This window comes from Papaver somniferum, chromosome 5, assembly GCF_003573695.1.
Source record: "Papaver somniferum cultivar HN1 chromosome 5, ASM357369v1, whole genome shotgun sequence".
Classification (NCBI taxonomy): domain Eukaryota; kingdom Viridiplantae; phylum Streptophyta; class Magnoliopsida; order Ranunculales; family Papaveraceae; genus Papaver; species Papaver somniferum.
In genome coordinates, this window is record NC_039362.1 from 21469152 (window position 1) to 21487821 (window position 18670).

The 18670-nt window shown below is 34.7% G+C and overlaps 1 protein-coding gene across 1 annotated transcript; it reads left to right on the forward strand.

Annotated features, from left to right (window-relative positions):
- The first annotated feature begins 8565 nt into the window (after window positions 1–8565).
- On the forward strand, window positions 8566–12701 carry LOC113281130 (glucose-1-phosphate adenylyltransferase small subunit, chloroplastic/amyloplastic-like). The gene is made up of 9 exons (XM_026529783.1): window positions 8566–8967; window positions 9720–10016; window positions 10204–10473; window positions 10597–10776; window positions 11245–11348; window positions 11461–11572; window positions 11700–11798; window positions 11961–12080; window positions 12395–12701. Exons 1-9 carry the CDS (start codon window positions 8677–8679, stop codon window positions 12509–12511), a joined length of 1590 nt encoding a protein of 529 aa, XP_026385568.1. The 5' UTR covers window positions 8566–8676; the 3' UTR covers window positions 12512–12701.
- The last annotated feature ends 5969 nt before the right edge of the window (window positions 12702–18670 follow it).

An 18670-nucleotide genomic window follows, 5' to 3' on the forward strand; every position in this document is an offset into this window, starting at 1 on the left:
AACAAAACTTTTTTAAAGAAAATTAACTACCCATTCAAGCTAATCGGAACAAAAAATTGAAAGGATGGGTCCTATACAAGGTTGCGGAAGGTCGTCATAACCACCCTCGTCCGAAGCATCTTGAAGGACATTTTATGGGCGCAAAGCTCACTCCTAAAGAAATGGACAAGATATCTAAAATGAGGAAAATGAGTATTACACCGCTTCAATTGCTCCAAATACTAAAGGAGGATAACGAGGATAACCACTCATCCCTGTCCACCATTTACAATGCAAGCCAACTAGAAAGAAGGAATAGAGAGATAGAGAAGTGATGCGACAATTGTTTCTTTTGGCCAAAGAGAAAAACTACGCGGTTCATAAGGATGCGGTTCATAAGGGGGAGATAACACAACTCTTCATTATGCATCCGACGAGTGTTCAATTGGCTCAATGCTTTCATGAAGTTCCAATAATGGATTGCACTTATAAGACTAACAAGTACGAGATTCCATTGTTTAATATTGTTGGGCGTACTTCGACGAAGTCACCGTTTACCGTAACTTTTTGTTTTTTAAGTGATGAGAAAGAACCTAGTTACATTTGGGTGCTACAAAAAGTTACGGCAATCTTCCAAGGTGATGATATTTCCGGGGTTATAGTGACCGATAATGAAGTGGTATTGATGAATGCAATAAAGTTAGTGTTCTCATTAGCACATAATATGCTTTGTACGTTCCATATATGGTGTAATATGATGAATAGGTGCAAGCCAATAATTTGTCCGCCCAAGAGAAAAAGATATGATGAGATTAAGAAGATAACGGAAGATGAACGAGTGGATGCAAAAGAGGAATTCAAGTTATGTGAATATTTAGGGTAGGAATTGGTTGAATTTTTTGAGGCAGAAAAAGCAAAAGCCGAATAACACATTTTTTGTGGTTTGTGGCTGTTGAAAGCTAAAACATGGAATGTTTTAGAGTTTGTGTTGTGTAAGGAAAATTTTGTGTGTTTGCCAAATCGATTTGCAGGATAAGAGAAGTTATATAAGTATTCAAACATAGGGAAGAACTCACCTCCTCACACCCATAAAAAAACTTGCAAGCTGTTTGAAGAAAGTTCTTAAAGAATCTTGAGGAGAAAAGCTCCACCTCTTTGCTGAATTTCACAGAGGTAATCTCAAATTCGGTTCGATAGCTTTATTTCTTATTGAATTCAATTGTTGTAAACTCCAAAACATGAATTGTTAATTTGTTTTGGTTAATGATGAAGTCGATAATTGAAAACATGTTGCACTCATTGATAAATTAGTTTTCTCTCGTAATTAGCATTCAAATTCTATAATGTCTAACAATTACATACATTACATGATAGACGTACTAAAATATGAATGAGTGCTTGTTTAGGAAAGTGGCTGATTAATTGAACTCATATTCACATATAAAGCTAACTTAGGGTTGTTAATACAGAAAAGTTGAAAAAACATAATTACAAATAACATGGTATGATTAATAATATTAGTGATAACACCATATAATTTGCAGATAGGTTTTAACCTTTGTCCGAATGGACTGCTCTTAGTAGTCCACTGGATTTATTAGCTTATTTCACAAATTTAAATATTCTTTTAAGGCTGGAACCTAATTACGGGATGCGTTGGTTTGCTCTCTAAGTAGAAATTATGTGCACGTTTTTATGATTATACGATGACGACTCTAAAAAATTAACGGAGTGAATTCCCGATGAAACATTCAAGGGCTTTTGATAATTAGAGATTAAGTAGAAATTTTAGTCATTAATTCAAGTAGATGTTTAAGATTGAAGATGAACCCTTAGCCAATATTCTCAACTCATCGATCACTTTTTACTATTCCTTGCTTTCGTGTTAATTTTAATTACTCTAAATTAATAAAGCTCTCGCATTACATAAGTCTTTCAAATAAAGTAGTAACCAATTACCTCTACGGAACGAACTCATTCTTACTATTGGTCTTAATCTATATGTTGAAATGTTGAGAACGTATAACAATTTCGACGGATATGACACCAGTCATGACTCCGTGCATATGCTAGACATAACAACTTCTATTCAAATTAAGATGCTAAATACATTAGGGTACTGATAGTGTACATGGAAAATTAATTAAGATAAACTTGAAATAAATTTTTCATCCCTAACCATTTTTATATGTTTGTTTTGCAATTATAATTGTAGAGAATCTCCTAGCTGTGGACGCTCATTGATAGACACATCTAGCTATTTTTTAGTACTTCCTATTCGAAGGTATGTAGGACTATATTTACCAATACATTATGGTGAAAAAAAGATCATATTGGTGGTATCACATTATCGCTCCTCCTTGATGGTTGATTATCTTCTAAAAGTATTTATATCAATATTTCACAAATATAACATTTTAATATTAATAGTATTTATAATGGTTGTGTTTTTAACATATAAGAACATTTAATTTAGTATTTAATTGATTATTTTGATTATTATATATATAAGGTTATTTTTATTAATTAAAACTTGTGGATAGGTGTAACAAGAAATAATCACATAAAAATACTTATAATATAGTTATTGAGAAGTGAGATGCTTAAAAGGAAAACAGTGAGAATCTGAAATCTATTTAAGCTTCACATCTCCTATTTGTTCTAATTTTTCTCAAAGCGTAGCAGAAGGGGGAGGAGCTTTTAAAGTGCAACACAAGTTTGGAGATGTAGCTTTTGTTATTAGGATTGTCTTGGAATCCAAACCCGACGGTTCCATAGGCACACCCGAACACAACTCCGTCAAGAACCGTATAATTGTAAAAACTAATCGGAAAACCAAAACAATCTTTCGACATAAATCCTTCAACGTGCACATCTGGTTTATCCCATTCTTTGAATTTTTAATGATTATGATTACATTCTTAAGGTTTACACAATGGGTGATCACAAGGAAGCAGTTCATACGTATCAGACGCGTGAGGATTATACAAGTGATGTTTTTTGTTTAAAACAGTCGATGCAACCACCGCACTGAAGCCAAGTAAGTTCGGCAGCGATATCTAAAATCAGGTATTGATTGCTATGGTCGGAGGTGTACCTACATTCAGATCCACTATGTAACTCGACGATTCATATGTCAATGAAGCGCCGTGATTCGTGGGGAAGCCAATGTTGAACTCATCAAATGATTAGCTCAAAGCTTTGAATGATTTTTTTGGAATTTTTCAATGCTTGTTTGATTCAATCGAGTCTCTGTGAATGGGATTAAGAGTGAGACCGGAAGGTTTCTTATTATCATGCTTGGATATGACTGAGTTGTTACTCAATGAGATGATAAAAACAATGTCAAAAAGAATTTTGATGCCCATTTTTGTTGATTGCAAAAAGGAAGCAAGCAAGAATGTTGTGCGGAATGAAGAGCAGATGATTTATGAGCTCATATACATGTTTCAAAAGATAAATTTATAATAATTTTGGACTAATATTAATGTGAGTGTAATTTGCAAGATAATTATAAATGGAGTTATTTTTTTGCAATATATAAGAAAAATGTACAGAAATTATTTTGTTTATTGTTTTTGTTAAAACCAACTATGGGTTGAAATTCTTGAAAAGAAATACTTCCCAAATTATTTAGTTAATATTCTTAATAATAACTATGATAATGACTTCAAGAAATGGTTATGCGGTTGGATGTTTATACCATCCTCTAGTCTATGTAGATTTACAGAAATAATATTATCTTTGATAATATTATGCCTAACAAAAATAGATTTGAGTTTGAATTTTCACCTTTCTGCTAAACTTCTGCGCACATGAATAATTCTTCAAAACATTCTAGTAATCAACATGCTTATCAAGAAAATTGTGTTCGTCCGTATGATTGGAAAGTTCAATTTGATGCTTCCTTAAAAGATAATGATTACAATATAGGTTTCTCCGTAATTATTTATGACTCGACATGAACATCTAGATTTCGGTGCAAGATCAAGCTTGGATTCCTGCCCCTTAGATGTAAGATAAAAAGCTTGCAGTGAAACTCTCAAGTCAATAGAAAGGTTGGAGATGAAGAACTATTTCATTCAAAGTGATTGCAGAAAACATGTTTTGCAATCACAATTTGACTTGGGATGCTCAGAATAGCATCATATAATGTACAATTTTGTTTAACTTTAATAGTTCTTGTTTTATCTCACACTTAGACAAAAAAATTCTTTTCATAGGAGATAAATTTGCTAAAGAAGCTAAAAATAATAGAATAGGTCATTTCTTTTCGAAAACTCTTCTTGTAGATGAAAAGTCCTTTTTTTTGTTATAATAGATAAAAGAATGGAACCATTTCTGTCCAATGTAACTATTCTTCCTTCTTAAATAAAAGTTGTTTCCATAAATTTTCTTTTTACTCACTCACGGGAATATGTTTTTTTTTTAATCTCTAATATTGAATCTTGTAGCCAGCTTTCTTTATTTGAGGCCTACCACTAGAAGACAAAATAAGAACTTGAAAGTGTCATCTTGACACTTAGTTTATTACATTTAGCTTATAACATAATAGGTACGCGTTAAATTTCAATCTACTAGTTTGTAAATTCGGGTTATGCCATCTTGATACTAGACTGTTGATTCTGTTTGATTTGAAATATTATATGCTACTTACAAGGTTCCCAATATATTGGTTTGATATTCTAATGTTTATATTCCTGATAAGGCTTTGGTTTTGGAGTTTTTGAGGTTCCCATTCATCCATCGGTTGTGAATGAATTCTGTCTTTGCTTACACTAAGGTAACTAGTTTCTGAATTTGGATAATGTGGTGTAGCCGCCAGCGTTAGTAAGTAAACACGTTAGATTTCGTTGCCTGCTCATGAAAATTAGGTTTCTCTTAAATCATTGATTTTCTGACCAACTTTCTTTATAACATGTTTGGAAACTAGAAGCAGAAGTCAATCCCAAAAGTCAGAAGCAAAACTATTTTGCTTCACAAGAAAGTTAATTTTGGTACTTTTAGAATTCCTTTTAAAACTGTATTGCCAAACTAATTTCTGATTTTTTTGAGTTATAGAAGTCAGAATGTAATTTCTAAATTGATATCCATACATGCTTTTAGAATTTAAGAACAAGTGACGAAGCATTCCTGCATACATTTTTCATATTTCTTATCTCTGATATAATCGACCAAATTATCAACATTGCTAATGGGAGTACCAATTTACCTTCCCAGTAAACTGGTACACCCCACTAACAACCATGCAAATTATATCCGGTAAAAGAAGGTTTACAAAATAAAAATCCAAAGCCGAAAAAACATTTAAGTAAAGTAACGTCTCGTAAATTTTAATGCATCTGTTTCCTAAGGGGCGTTTTTTTTTGTGGTTTTTCTCTCGATCTGCTGAGACTTTTTGCCAAAACTATACAAGTGAACTTTCATACGTGGCGGACTTGCTTTCTAGACATTTTAAGAAGATTTATACTTCTTCCAACCCTAGTGTCCAGGACATTCATGATTCCTTAAGGTTTGTCACTCCTTTGATTAATGAGGATATGAATGAAAATTTGACTGCTATATATTCCTTCAGTTCAAGAAATTTGGGACACTGTTAACATGGTTTTCCTCCTGGGTTCTTCAAGGATAATTGGGATACTATTAAAGAGGATGTTGTCTCTCATGTGCAGAGTTTTTTTAGGAACAAATTCCTTCTTAAACAACTGAATTTTTCCTACATTACTTTGATCTCCAAGATAAAAAAAAACCCTGCCTCTCCACATGATTTTAGACCGATTAGTCTAGCAAATTGTGTGTATAAGATTATATCTAAGATTTTGACTAACAGGTTGAAACCTCTTCTAGATTCTCTGATCTCTCCCTTCCAATTTGCATTTGTTGCTAATAGGCAGATCCATGACAATATTGTAATCACTCATAAAATTCTGCATTCTTTTAAATCAAAAAAGAAGAAATCGAAGAATAATTATATGGCTATCAAGCTTGATCTCTCTAAAGCCTTTGATAGGCTTGAGTGGTCTTTTATCATTGTTGTTTTTAAAAAATTGGGTTTCTCTGATGATTGGTGCTAGTTAGTCTTTCAGTGTATCAGCACGGTATCTTATTCTGTTTTGGTCAATGGTTCACCAAGTGAGTCTTTTTTGCCTTCTCGGAGAATACGGCAAGGTGACTGTCTTTCTTCGTATATTTTCATTCTTTGTATGGAGGTTTTATCTCAACTTCTCTCTAAAGATGAGGATGAGAATCTGATTCAGGGTTTTAGATTTAAGAAAAATAGTCCCTCTATTTCTCACCTTTTTTTTTGCAGACGATTGCATGTTGTTTTTTAAAGCTTCTATCACTTACGCGAAGAATATCATAAAGGTTATTAATGTGTTTGCAAAGGTGTCAGGTCAGGCAATTAACTTTGATAAATCTGGGTTTATTACTAGTGGGAATATGCATCATACACACATCAAAATTTTATCTAAGGCCCTTAACATGAAGTTTCTCAGTAGTTCTGAAAAATACTTAGGCACGCCTTTGTTTATTGGTAAGGATAAAACTAAGCCGTTTAGTTTTCTCATTGGTAGTTTCTATGCCAGATTAAATTCTTCGAAAAATCCAATTCGAACATAGCTGGTAGAACTGTGGTTACAAAGCATGTACTTTCTAGTTTGTATGTTTATCATATGGCATGTTTTCCTCTTCCTAAAACAATTACTAGTAAAATTGATTCGATTCAACACACTTTTTGGTGGGCTAAAAAGAATCCTAAGCATGCTGCATACTTTCGCTCTTGGGGTGATATAAGGAAATCTAAACTTAATGGAGGTCTGGGTCTTAGGAATTCCTTTGCTACTAATAAGGTTTTCATTTGCAAACTGGGATGGAGAATTTTTAAGAATCAGGATAGTTTACTTACTATATTTCTCAAGGATAAATACTTCGCTAACCAGAATCTTCTAGAGATTGATAAGGATGTTGATTCCGCTTCGTGGATGCGGAAAGGCATTATTAAGGGGTTGAGATTTATAAAGGCTAACTCAGTGGTTAAAATAAATAATGGGGTGCTTACTCCCATTTGGAATGCTTCATGGATTCCAGGGATTGTTCTTCCTCCCTCTCCCATGAATACTGCTTGTAATGAATTTGTTTATGTGTCTGAGCTTTTTGACTATAATCATAACTGTTGGAATGTACCTCTTTTGAACCTCTTATTCTCCCCAGATGAGGTTATTAGAATTAAGTCTATTAGATTGAATTTGTCGCAGTCGGACTCGCTTATGTGGGATCATACTAGGAATGGTAAGTTAACCATCAAATCTGCTTATAGAATTTATATGAATGATATTCCTTCTCCTGAAGACTCCACTTTCTGGAGGAAAGTCTGGGATATTGAGTGTCTGCCGAAAGTTAAGTTTTTTATGTGGAAAATGTTTTCTCATATGTTCCCAGTTAATGCCATTATGCAGCTTTACAATCCTCATGTGAATGTTCTCTGCTCTTTCTGTAATGCTCATGATGAAACTATGATGCATCTTTTTGTTAACTGCCATGTAGTGTTGCGTATTTGGTTCAGTATTTCCCTTCAACATTTGATATCTACTGATTTGGATTGGGTGGATGATATTTTCTTATATTGGCATGAATCAAGACTGGGTGCTTCTCCTTTTAAAGTTGGTTGGCCTAGTGTAGGTGTTATTGTTATGTGGTCTATATGGAAGCTGAGGTGTGATGTAGTTTTCAAGAGTGCTTCTCTGGATATGAACAAGATCATTGTTGATATCAAGAAAATGTTAAATTCTTACATTGCTCTAAGGATTACTGTTAGGAATCTTGTACACAATGTCAAAATTCCTCAGTCTGAAGTGGAGAACTTTATGTTTGTAGATGGCTCTTTCAAGGATTTTAATTTTGGAATTGGTGTTATTTGGTGTGATGCTGCAGGGAATGTAAGAAAGGTGCGCTCGGACTTTGGGTTGATTCAAGATGCAGTGGGAGCTGAAGCTGTTGCTCTTAGTTTTGCCATCTCTTGGGCAGAAGAGATGAATCTTCCCAAAGTGGTGTTTGTTAGTGATTGTCTCCAACTGGTGCATTTTGTGAATGGATGCAACATCTCTGTGGGTTGGAGAAGCCAAGACCTCTTGGAGCAATGTCGGAGTTCTATTTCTAGTTTTGTTTCCTTTAATGTTATGTATATAAAGCGGTTAAATAACCCCTTAGCGGACCTTCTTGCGCGATGGGCTAGGAAAAACAATCTTAAGGGTTTATAGTTTTCTCTTCCAAATTTTCTTGACGGTGTGTTCAGGAAGATAAACCTTAGTGTAATTTGTAACTCTCGTGTTTCTTAATGAAGGATGGTGTTTCTTAGCAAAAAAAAAAAAAAAAAAAAAAAAAAGAAAAGAAAAAAGAAAAAAAGAATGTTCATACGTGGCAATTATCTAGTGTGGACCTCTGACCGAATCCTATTGATTATGGCATATTCTAGTGCATGGAGCATGACTCACTCAAAGGAAGTTAAAATTCTACTCATACTGGTTGATTTGGTAATTTTGAGTTAAGAATCTCAGAACCAGTGGCATACATTTCATACACTTCTCATATATCACATCTTCATTTTATTTCCTTTCGCCAGATAAAAACAACAAAAAAAGGCTAAAGAAAAAGTAAGGGTTCATAAGAGCTTGACAGCAATTCTTCCTTCAATCATCAATGGTAATGGCAGCAACAGCAACATCAGTTGGAGGATTAGTTCCAACACATTCATCTTCATCAGTTGTTAACAAAAACACAACATGTTTCTTGAAATCGTCGAATCACCAATCCCTTTCATCTTCATCTTCTTCTCATGTTTCTAGTGATCAGCTTTCACTGAAAACTGTTTTTAATAACACAAAAACCGCCACATCTGGTGGAAGAAGAAGAATTCCATTTGTTGTTTCTCCCAAAGCTGTTTCTGATTCAAAGAATTCACAAACTTGTCTTGATCCAGATGCTAGCAGAGTAATGCCTCATTCATTTTTACTTTTTTTTTCAATTTGGATCTGATTTTTTCTGATTTGTTTCAATTTCTTAAATCAGTTCAGATTAGTCTTAAAAACTGGAGTAATCAGGGTTTTACTAGATTACCTACATTCTTGTTCTGAGAATTCTTTTGTGTTTATGAGGAATTATTTATTATATTTGTTAGATTTATTCTTACTTACTTGGATAGGGATAGTGGATTCTTCTTATGATTAATATAATGTAAAGCATATTATTAATTTAATCTGTTAAAAAGATCTCTTTGTTTCTCATTAAAAATGTGTGATCTATGTGAACAAGTTTGGAATAATTGTTAAAATAAATGATCTTTTGCACTTTTCATTAATGCAACTTATGATGATGTGGTCATTGTGAAATTACAGATGAGATACTATTTTCCTTTTTTACTTCTTTGGTAATTTTATTTTGGATGTAGATTAGATTTGAATATAGATCATGCCTGGTTATGTCCCGACTGCTGTACGCCTAATTAAAAAGGCATCCACATTTCGATTTATGTCCATTTTGAATCAGGTCTTATGACCCTATGCAAGTATTTTTCGTTAATGCTAGTCATGACAGTCGGGTAAATTAGCATGTAGGCGTGTCTTGGTCTCGAGTCGTGGACATTACCACCATCTGGAGAGGAATTTGCTTTTTGGCTGGTGTATAAGTGGGCATTGTTGGTTTCTTCCCATTTCAAAAGGTTAATTGGATTTTGTCTCTTGCAGAGTGTTTTGGGAATTATACTTGGGGGTGGAGCTGGGACACGGTTATACCCTCTTACAAAGAAGAGGGCAAAGCCTGCTGTTCCACTAGGAGCAAATTACAGGCTGATTGATATCCCTGTTAGCAACTGCTTGAACAGTAACGTATCGAAAATATATGTTCTTACGCAATTCAATTCTGCCTCGCTGAATCGTCATCTTTCTCGGGCATATGCTAGTAACATGGGTGGATATAAAAATGAAGGTTTTGTTGAAGTCCTTGCTGCTCAGCAGAGTCCAGAGAATCCGAATTGGTTTCAGGTAAATGAAATTAGATAAATCTGAAAAGTAATTGTCTGCTGTTCAACTGACGTATTTTGGACTGCCTGTTTTAGATGTTCCTATCCAACTGCATTTTGTTGGCTTAGACTCTTGCTCACAATCTATTTTCGAAAGTGGAGTTTATGCCTTGGAGTTGCTTTATTGAATTAGGTCTTGTATTGTGCAGGGCACAGCTGATGCTGTGAGGCAGTATTTATGGTTGTTTGAGGAACACAATGTTATGGAGTACCTTATTCTAGCTGGTGACCATCTATACCGTATGGATTATGAAAAATTTATTCAAGCACACAGAGAGACTGACGCCGATATTACTGTTGCTGCACTCCCAATGGATGAAAAACGTGCAACCGCATTTGGTCTCATGAAGATCGATGAGGAGGGACGGATTATTGAATTTGCTGAAAAACCAAAAGGAGAACAGTTAAAAGCTATGAAGGTCAGCACTTCAAAACATACATTCATACTTATGCTGATTTTTTTTTTCCATAACTCCAGCTTAGTATTAAAATTTGCTGACATAAAAAATTTGAACTCACTGACTTATCTCAATTTTTTTCAGGTTGATACCACCATTTTAGGTCTTGATGATAAGAGAGCCAAAGAGATGCCTTTCATTGCAAGTATGGGTATATATGTTGTAAGCAAAAATGTAATGTTGAACTTACTCCGCGATAAGTTCCCAGGAGCTAATGATTTTGGAAGCGAAGTTATTCCTGGAGCAACTTCTATGGGATTGAGGGTATGATTTGTTATGCCTTCCAGAAAGTAAAATAGAACATATTCCTTGCCACGGTTATTTATATCTTGAAAATAAATAGTTACAGATTCCCTGATAGAAATCCTAGTTCAAGGAATGCTTTTTTTTTAGGACAAAGAAAGTAAATATAGTCTCTCATCTGTGTTGTATATTAAATTTCACCCATGTTTCTTAGAACTCTTCCATGAAAATTCAGTGCGAGTATGCTAGCTTCACATTCATCTAAAAGCATGTCTAGTTCTATTGTTTTGTACAATCCAAACAATGGTATAACTTTTAAGAAGGGTAATAATGATTGTTCCTCTAGACCTAAACTAATAAATATTTGAGTAATCCCTCGTTGTGTGCTTCTGTTACTGGAGTTAAAATTACATTTTTTTACCTTAATTTCTTCACATCATATTCCTTAGAGCTTCTTTTGCATAACTGAGTGGAATTTAACTCATGTAGGTGCAAGCATACTTGTATGATGGCTACTGGGAAGATATTGGTACCATTGAGGCTTTCTATAATGCAAATTTGGGGATTACGAAGAAACCTGTACCTGATTTCAGGTATTCTTCATGGATGTTTTAGCATTCACCACTTAAACAATTATCATGAACATCATTAATTCGTTGTCTTGGATCTGTGAATACTTTTTTAAACTTGAGCATCTCTATGCAGTTTCTATGACCGTTCATCTCCTATCTACACCCAACCTCGATACTTGCCTCCTTCCAAGATGCTTGATGCGGATGTTACAGACAGTGTCATTGGCGAGGGGTGTGTTATCAAGGTAAGATAATTGAGAAGATACACTTCACACATTTTGGTGGAAGTTTTTCATGAGAGTCAAAAGTCCAAGTTGTATATTTCTGGTGCTGCATTGTCACATGTGTTGTTCCACATTATCTTCAATGCAGAACTGCAAGATCCATCATTCTGTGGTTGGGCTCCGATCTTGTATCGCTGAGGGTGCAATTATTGAAGACACATTGTTGATGGGAGCAGATTATTATGAGGTATGTAGTTCCGGACAACCTCTCCTAACCATGGTCAAGAGTAATATTTGTTGGAGATCCAAAAATTTCTGGAATTGAATTAGCTCCATTGCTGAATATAACTTTTAATATAACTTACTTCATTTGACAAACAATTAACTGCTCACTGTATGCTTGTGTCAGACTGATGCAGACAGGAAAAATCTGGCTGCAAAAGGTAGCCTCCCGATAGGTATCGGCAAAAACTCTCACATCAAAAGAGCAATTATCGACAAAAATGCTCGCATTGGAGATAATGTCAAGGTTTGTATTCTAAATCTGTCTTCTATAAATTTTTTTGTTTTATTTTATGGAGCTTCTTCTGGACTTAGATTCATGGCTCTTTAACTGTTAGTTTTTACTCAATAATTACTGGCAATGTTTGTTTTTTATTAACGTCTGTAAGTCATACCCATATTAGGGAATACAGAGTTGATACCTAGTTATTTTCCTTGCATTTCATTTGTCCCGCTTGCTGCTTTCTCTAGGGAAAATTATCATCTTAAGTTAGTACATTGATAAGACCCAAGGCCAAATAATTTTTTTTTTTTTGCTAACTAAATTTCGACATTCTGCAGATCATTAATGCCGATAATGTGCAAGAAGCAGCGAGAGAAACAGATGGCTATTTCATCAAGAGCGGCATCGTCACTGTCATTAAGGATGCCTTGATACCAAGTGGAACTGTCATTTAGTTCATTTATTTATTTAATTTTGTTTTGATAATTAGTTAAATTTTGTCGAAAACATCTCCATTTACCAATGTACCTATCTCTTTGTTCAGTTGGGGTGATTTCCCTGAACCACCTAGGGTTCTACTTCTCAAGTACTTAGAGACAAATAAAAATCTAATTTTCTAGTATAATTTTTCTTTTTCTTTCCGCATCTTTTGCTAATTCCACAGCATAATAAGGATCATGGCGCTCTATTAAAAGGTTAGTTCGTTAGCTGGTGAGAGAAGAAAATTTTAGTTTGGACAAGTTTTGAGCCAAAAAGTGAACAAGAAACATCGAGTTAAGTGCCATTCATAACCTACAAAAATAGACGATCACACAAATTCACTAAAAATTGCCAATGTTTAGCTATAAAGATTGTATAGGAGCCTCAAACTTCTGATGAACGCATATGAAGCATTGCAGGCTACTCGAAACAAAGCAGAGAAACTTATCTGAAAAATGCTTCATTTTGTACAGCAGTCTAGAAATGCTTCATTTTCCTTGGCGACAAGTTCTGTAAAGCGAAGTGATGCCCACTAGAAAAGCCAATTCAGAACCGCAGTTGTGGCAACTTTGCCAGTTCTCTCATACATTATGTCATTTGCAAACTTGCAGTGAATTACAAACTAATGACCCTGACATCAATTGTGGGATCCTAATAACAAATCTATTGTCACCATGAATACAAGAAATTGTAGATTATAAAAAAATTTAAGTTACATAAACTAAAAAGCAATAAAATCATCACAAATCAGTTGTCTCCTCCATGAATACAAGAAATAAAATAGATTACAAACAAAAAGTTACTCTAGCCAGCCAGCACTATTCATTCACCACAGAAGGAATTCTGGTCTGTCAATTGGGTTTGTTGTGTTCATCATCATGTCCATGTAGCTGCTGCTGCAATTCAATCTCTGGAACTCCAAATCGATCATATCAGAGAATGGCTCATCATAAACCATTTGAGAGAAAGGATCAACAACACTAATCAAGGGTTGGGATTCTTCTTGATTAGAGAAATCGGAAGAAGAACATCCATAATTCAACAACCCCAAAACTCTTCTTCATCTCCTCCTCCTCCTCCGGTTGCGGTTGTTGTTGATCATAATCAGAAGAAGGAAGTCCATAATCATAAACGTTATTAGAAGATCCTACCACCAAAGAAGTAGACTCGTAATGGTAATTTGTAGATTCAATTACTCCAAAATTATTCTTCTGATCGCAATTCGGAGATGATGATGATGGCGATGTAACATCCGCTGCTTTCAATTGATTTTCTCTCTCGGAAATCATAACAAATGTGGATTCCAAATCTCTCTCAAGCTCTACAACGACTACAAGTGATTCAACAGTACATATATTATCAAATTAAGGGTTACCGTTACCATTACCAAAACAGGATCTCTGATTCTCCTCAACTTTCTCTGCTTCTTCACCAGTACTCAATTACATCTTCTTTTTGTTCAATTGCATGACGACCACATCTCAAAGATAAAATATGAGTTTTGAAGATAATATGTAGATTTATAAACTTCGTTTGAACCACCATATCAAAAAATTCATGGTTACCCCATAAAAACTACTTTAGTTAACGACAAATTTTTGCCCCTAAATTTTTTTCAGGAATGTTTCTCTATTTTGTAAAATATCAAAACAATACTTTTACAACTCCAAAAATTCTGAAATTTTACGTGGGTAACTATCAGGATGTCCATTACGTTGTGTCAAAAGGGTCCATCTAAATTCCTTCTAAGTTGAGAGATAACTTCGAAACTCTACGGCTGACCAGAAATTCGTTTTTTGTTTTTCACTTCATAGTTAACATCCATGATTATTACAAATTTATAATGTCTTAATATTGTTGGGTGCAATAATAAAAAACAAGGAAAAATCAAATAAGAAAAAATTATTGATACTTAGCTCCTTTATAATGAAAGTGATCGGTTTGACGAAACGGATGAGATCCTCAGATCTTCGCAACAACAACAAGGCAAAACTTTAATTAAAACCAGAGTGAGTCACATGTTCAACATGTTGCCCTTAAGACATTAGCTCCCGGCTACACTCAAGAATGATGTTATAGCCCTCACAGGACGGATATCTTCAAGATAAAACACCCTACTACACCTACTACTAGCATATGTAGTAGATGCTCAAACTTGATCTTGACAACTCCGAAAAAACCGTTAAGGAAGATCGCGAACTCTTAAGAAACGCTATAAAATATTTTTTTTTAGGGGTCCCTCTAAAAAATAGAGCAATCTCTTTCCCATAGATTTACAAAAGTAGTGTTGACAAAAAACAACTTAAGAAGAGGAACTCCCGATGTATGACTAAAAGGTTTATATAGTCTCTTAAAACTATTAAAAAACGAAAACTCCACAATGTGGGACTAACAAGTTTCATTCACATAGAAAATAAAATAAAATTTATTTAGTTAAAAACCTTAAAATAACAATTAATTGATATTGTTTCCAACGGAGGGTTCATAAATGAGGTTGTTCGCATTGTGTAGCATCATTAGAGGGTTCATAAAGGGTATGAAATTATGTAATTTTATTTGGTTGCTTTCTCTTGAGCTTTGGACACGGCAATGGAGGCAAGAAAGAAATAATTTAGACTTTCTGGACTTCATAAGTTAATGAAATTCATGATCTGAAAGAAAAAAGTAAGTTGGACTTGCTGGACTTCGTTAATAAAATTCCTAATATGAAAGCACCTAATAAAGGCCATGCAAGAAGATGTTGTATTGTTCTAATACAGAAAAAAGTGGGTAGAAGTAAAATTGTTCACAATTAGTATTAGTTCAATAGTTCTTTTTTTGATAATTTAGTTGAACCGCTGATATGTTCACATTAGTTCAATAGTAATCAGACACTTTATGATAACAACGGTGCTTTTTTTATTGAACTAATTTTCAGTTCTTTCCTTTAAGCTTACACAGCCTTCTTCGCCTTTACTCTCTCTCAAACATCGCAAAACTAAAATGTATTCCTATTGTGTATCACCTAATGGTCATAAAATTTGACCATACGACATTCCTGTTATTAATTATGGTAGACATGTTGATATCTTTACTGTGAGGTGAGGTACTACAGCACTAATGGCAACTGCAAGATGAAACTTAGCTTATATAAAGACAACTCTCTTTATTGATGTTTAGAAAATCTCTCAAAACTAAATACAAGCTCTAATCTTGCTCATATGATCAACCACAACTTTGGTGATCATATATATATAGAACTATGAATTCATTTTCCTAGTCCTAATACCTTATTACATGTCTTCCCTTTTCTTAGAACTAGATGTCTTCTAATTCCCTTAGGATTACATCAATTTCCTAATCTTGTCCTAACCAGCTTGTTAGTGACTTCTATGTTGAAGTTTAACCAACATTCTCCCCGTTAAGCTTCAACCTTACCCGCGACATATTTTGTACTCCAATCAGTTGTCTCATTTCTTCAAACTTGATCAGAGCTAATGCCTTTGTCAATATATCTGCTTTCTGCTCAGTTCCAGGTATGTGTTCTACGTTAATGACCTCCTTCTCGATGCATTCTCGTATGAAATGATACCTTTTGTGAATGTGTTTCGTCTTCCCATGAAACACTGGATTTTTAGTGAGTGCAATTGCAGACTTATTATCAATCTTGATGAGAAATTTTCCAGGTTTTCTTCCTTTGATTTCACCCAACAATTCTTGAAGCCATATTGATTGTTTAGCTGCTTCTGTTGCAGCCATAAACTCAGCTTCACAGGATGAGAGGGCCACAGTGTCTTGCTTCTGTGAACACCATGTAATAGGTGCTTCTCCTAGATAAAATATATGACCAGTTGTACTTTTTCCATCATCTTGGTCAATATTATGACTGCTGTCACTATACCCAACAATTCTTTTTGATCCTCCTCGACCATACTTCAATGCATAGCTGATTGTTCCTCTTAGATATCTCAATATCTGCTTTATTACATCACCATGAGACTTGCGTGGACTCTGCATATAACGGCTTGCTACTCCCACAGAGAAAGCCAGGTCTGGTCTTGTGTGTAACAAGTATCTAAGGCATCCAACATTTCTTCTATAACTCGTTGGATCAATCTCAGCTTCTTCTTGTGCCTTTGAAACTTTAAGTCCAAACTTCATTGGTATCTTAGTTGGATTACAAGTTTCAAGTCGTGCTTCTTTCAGAATTCTCCTTGCATAAGCTTTTTGTTTAATCTGAATCACATCTAGCTTATCAACTAGAAACCAAGTCTTGTTTCTGTTGATTGAGATAATTTCTTCTCTACATGCTTGTGTCCATTTAGTCGAGACCTTTGCTTCCTGAAAATTCCTTGGTTCATCATTAACAGAAAATAACATAATCTCACATTCTTCTGCAGCTTGAAGAACATAATCCTCCAGATACTGTGGATTTTGTATCTGTCTTGTTGATTTTCGCAGTGGAATGGGTTGAGTTATTTCATCGATCTCTTCTTCTTCTACTTCTACTTCTTCGTTATTCTCAGTGGTTTCATTATTCTCTTCTTCTTCTTGATTAACATCATTGTTTCCATTGGTATTGATGATTATGGGTCCTTCGCCTTCATCAATTACTTGACCCCATTTCCTGTGAAACATTCCTGGATCCCTACTTGGTCCATCATTAGTTTCTTTCCAGTTCCAGTTTGCTTTTTCATCGAATACCACATCTCGACTCACTATCACTCTTTTCGTTGTTGGATTGAATAATCTGTAATCTTTGGATCCAGGCTCAATTCCTAGATTCACAAGAGTCTGAGATCGATCATCCAGTTTCTTAAGAGTTGCAGAATAAACCTTTGCGTATGCTTTGCAACCAAACACTCTTAAATGATCTATGTTTGGTTTTCTCTTTCGCAAACTTTCATATGGAGTCATGTCTTTCAGAGCTTTCGTAGGTATCTTGTTTATTAAGTATGTGGAGTGTCGTACAGCTTCTCCCCATAGATAATTAGGTACCTGCATATCCTTTAAAGAACTTCTTGTCATCTCCATTAGAGTCATGTTTCTCCTCTCCACCACTCCGTTTTGTTGTGGTGTATATGGTGTTGTGAGTTGCCTTTTGATTCCATTTGACTCACAGAACTTGTTGAACTCTAAGGAAGTGAACTCTCCTCCTCTAGCAGTTCTAAGCATTTGGACCTCCTCTTTTAACTCTTTTTCTATCAGATTTCTGAAAGCTTTGAATCTGTCAAATGCTTCACTCTTTTCTTTCATAAGAATAGACCACATATATCTTGAGAAGTCATCTATAATAACAAATATGTATTTGTTATTTGCAAGGGCTTGTGGTGTAATAGGACCACATAATTCAGCATGAAGAAGCTCTAATAGTTTTGAAGCTCTGAATGTTGTTGCTTTTGGGAAACCTTGACGAGTTTGTTTCCCAACTAAACATGATTCACAGATTTTTTTCTTCATCATTTATCTGTGGTAGTCCTCGAACCATCTTGTTCTGAGACATTTCCTTTAAAGTTCTAAAGCTTATGTGTCCTAACCTTGCGTGCCACTTCCATGTCTGATCTTCCAGTCTCATATTCAGACATAATGGCCTTCCAATCATGAGACTTATCTTGTAGAGTCTATTCTGTGAGTGTGAGACTCTAACTAAAAGTCTTCCACTTAGGTCATGAACTGTTAGATAATCTTGTCGCATTCTAACATCACATCCAACTTCTGTAGCTTGTCCTAAACTTAGAATGTTGCTTTGTAAGTTTGGGATGAAGTAGATGTTTGTGACAAGCTTCTGTTCTCTGGTCTTGCTCTGAAATAGAATTGATCCTTTCCCTTCAATTTCTACAGAAGATCCATCCCCAAACTTCACTTGTCCTTTGATTTTCTCATTGAGTTCAGAAAAGTAGTGTCTCTTACCAGTCATGTGATTGCTGGCTCCATTATCTAAATACCAGATTCCTTCTTCTCCATCCTTTGATTCTTAGTTCTTTGGTATTAGTTTCCATTCGTTTAAGAATACAACTTCGTGCATGAAAAGAGTTGTATCTGCTTCCCTTGTTTCATTCTTGTTTGTTTCTTACATCTTTTGTATTCTTTCAGGGCATACAGAGGAGAAGTGTCCTGGTTTATCACATCTGTAACAAATAATGTTTGATCTATCC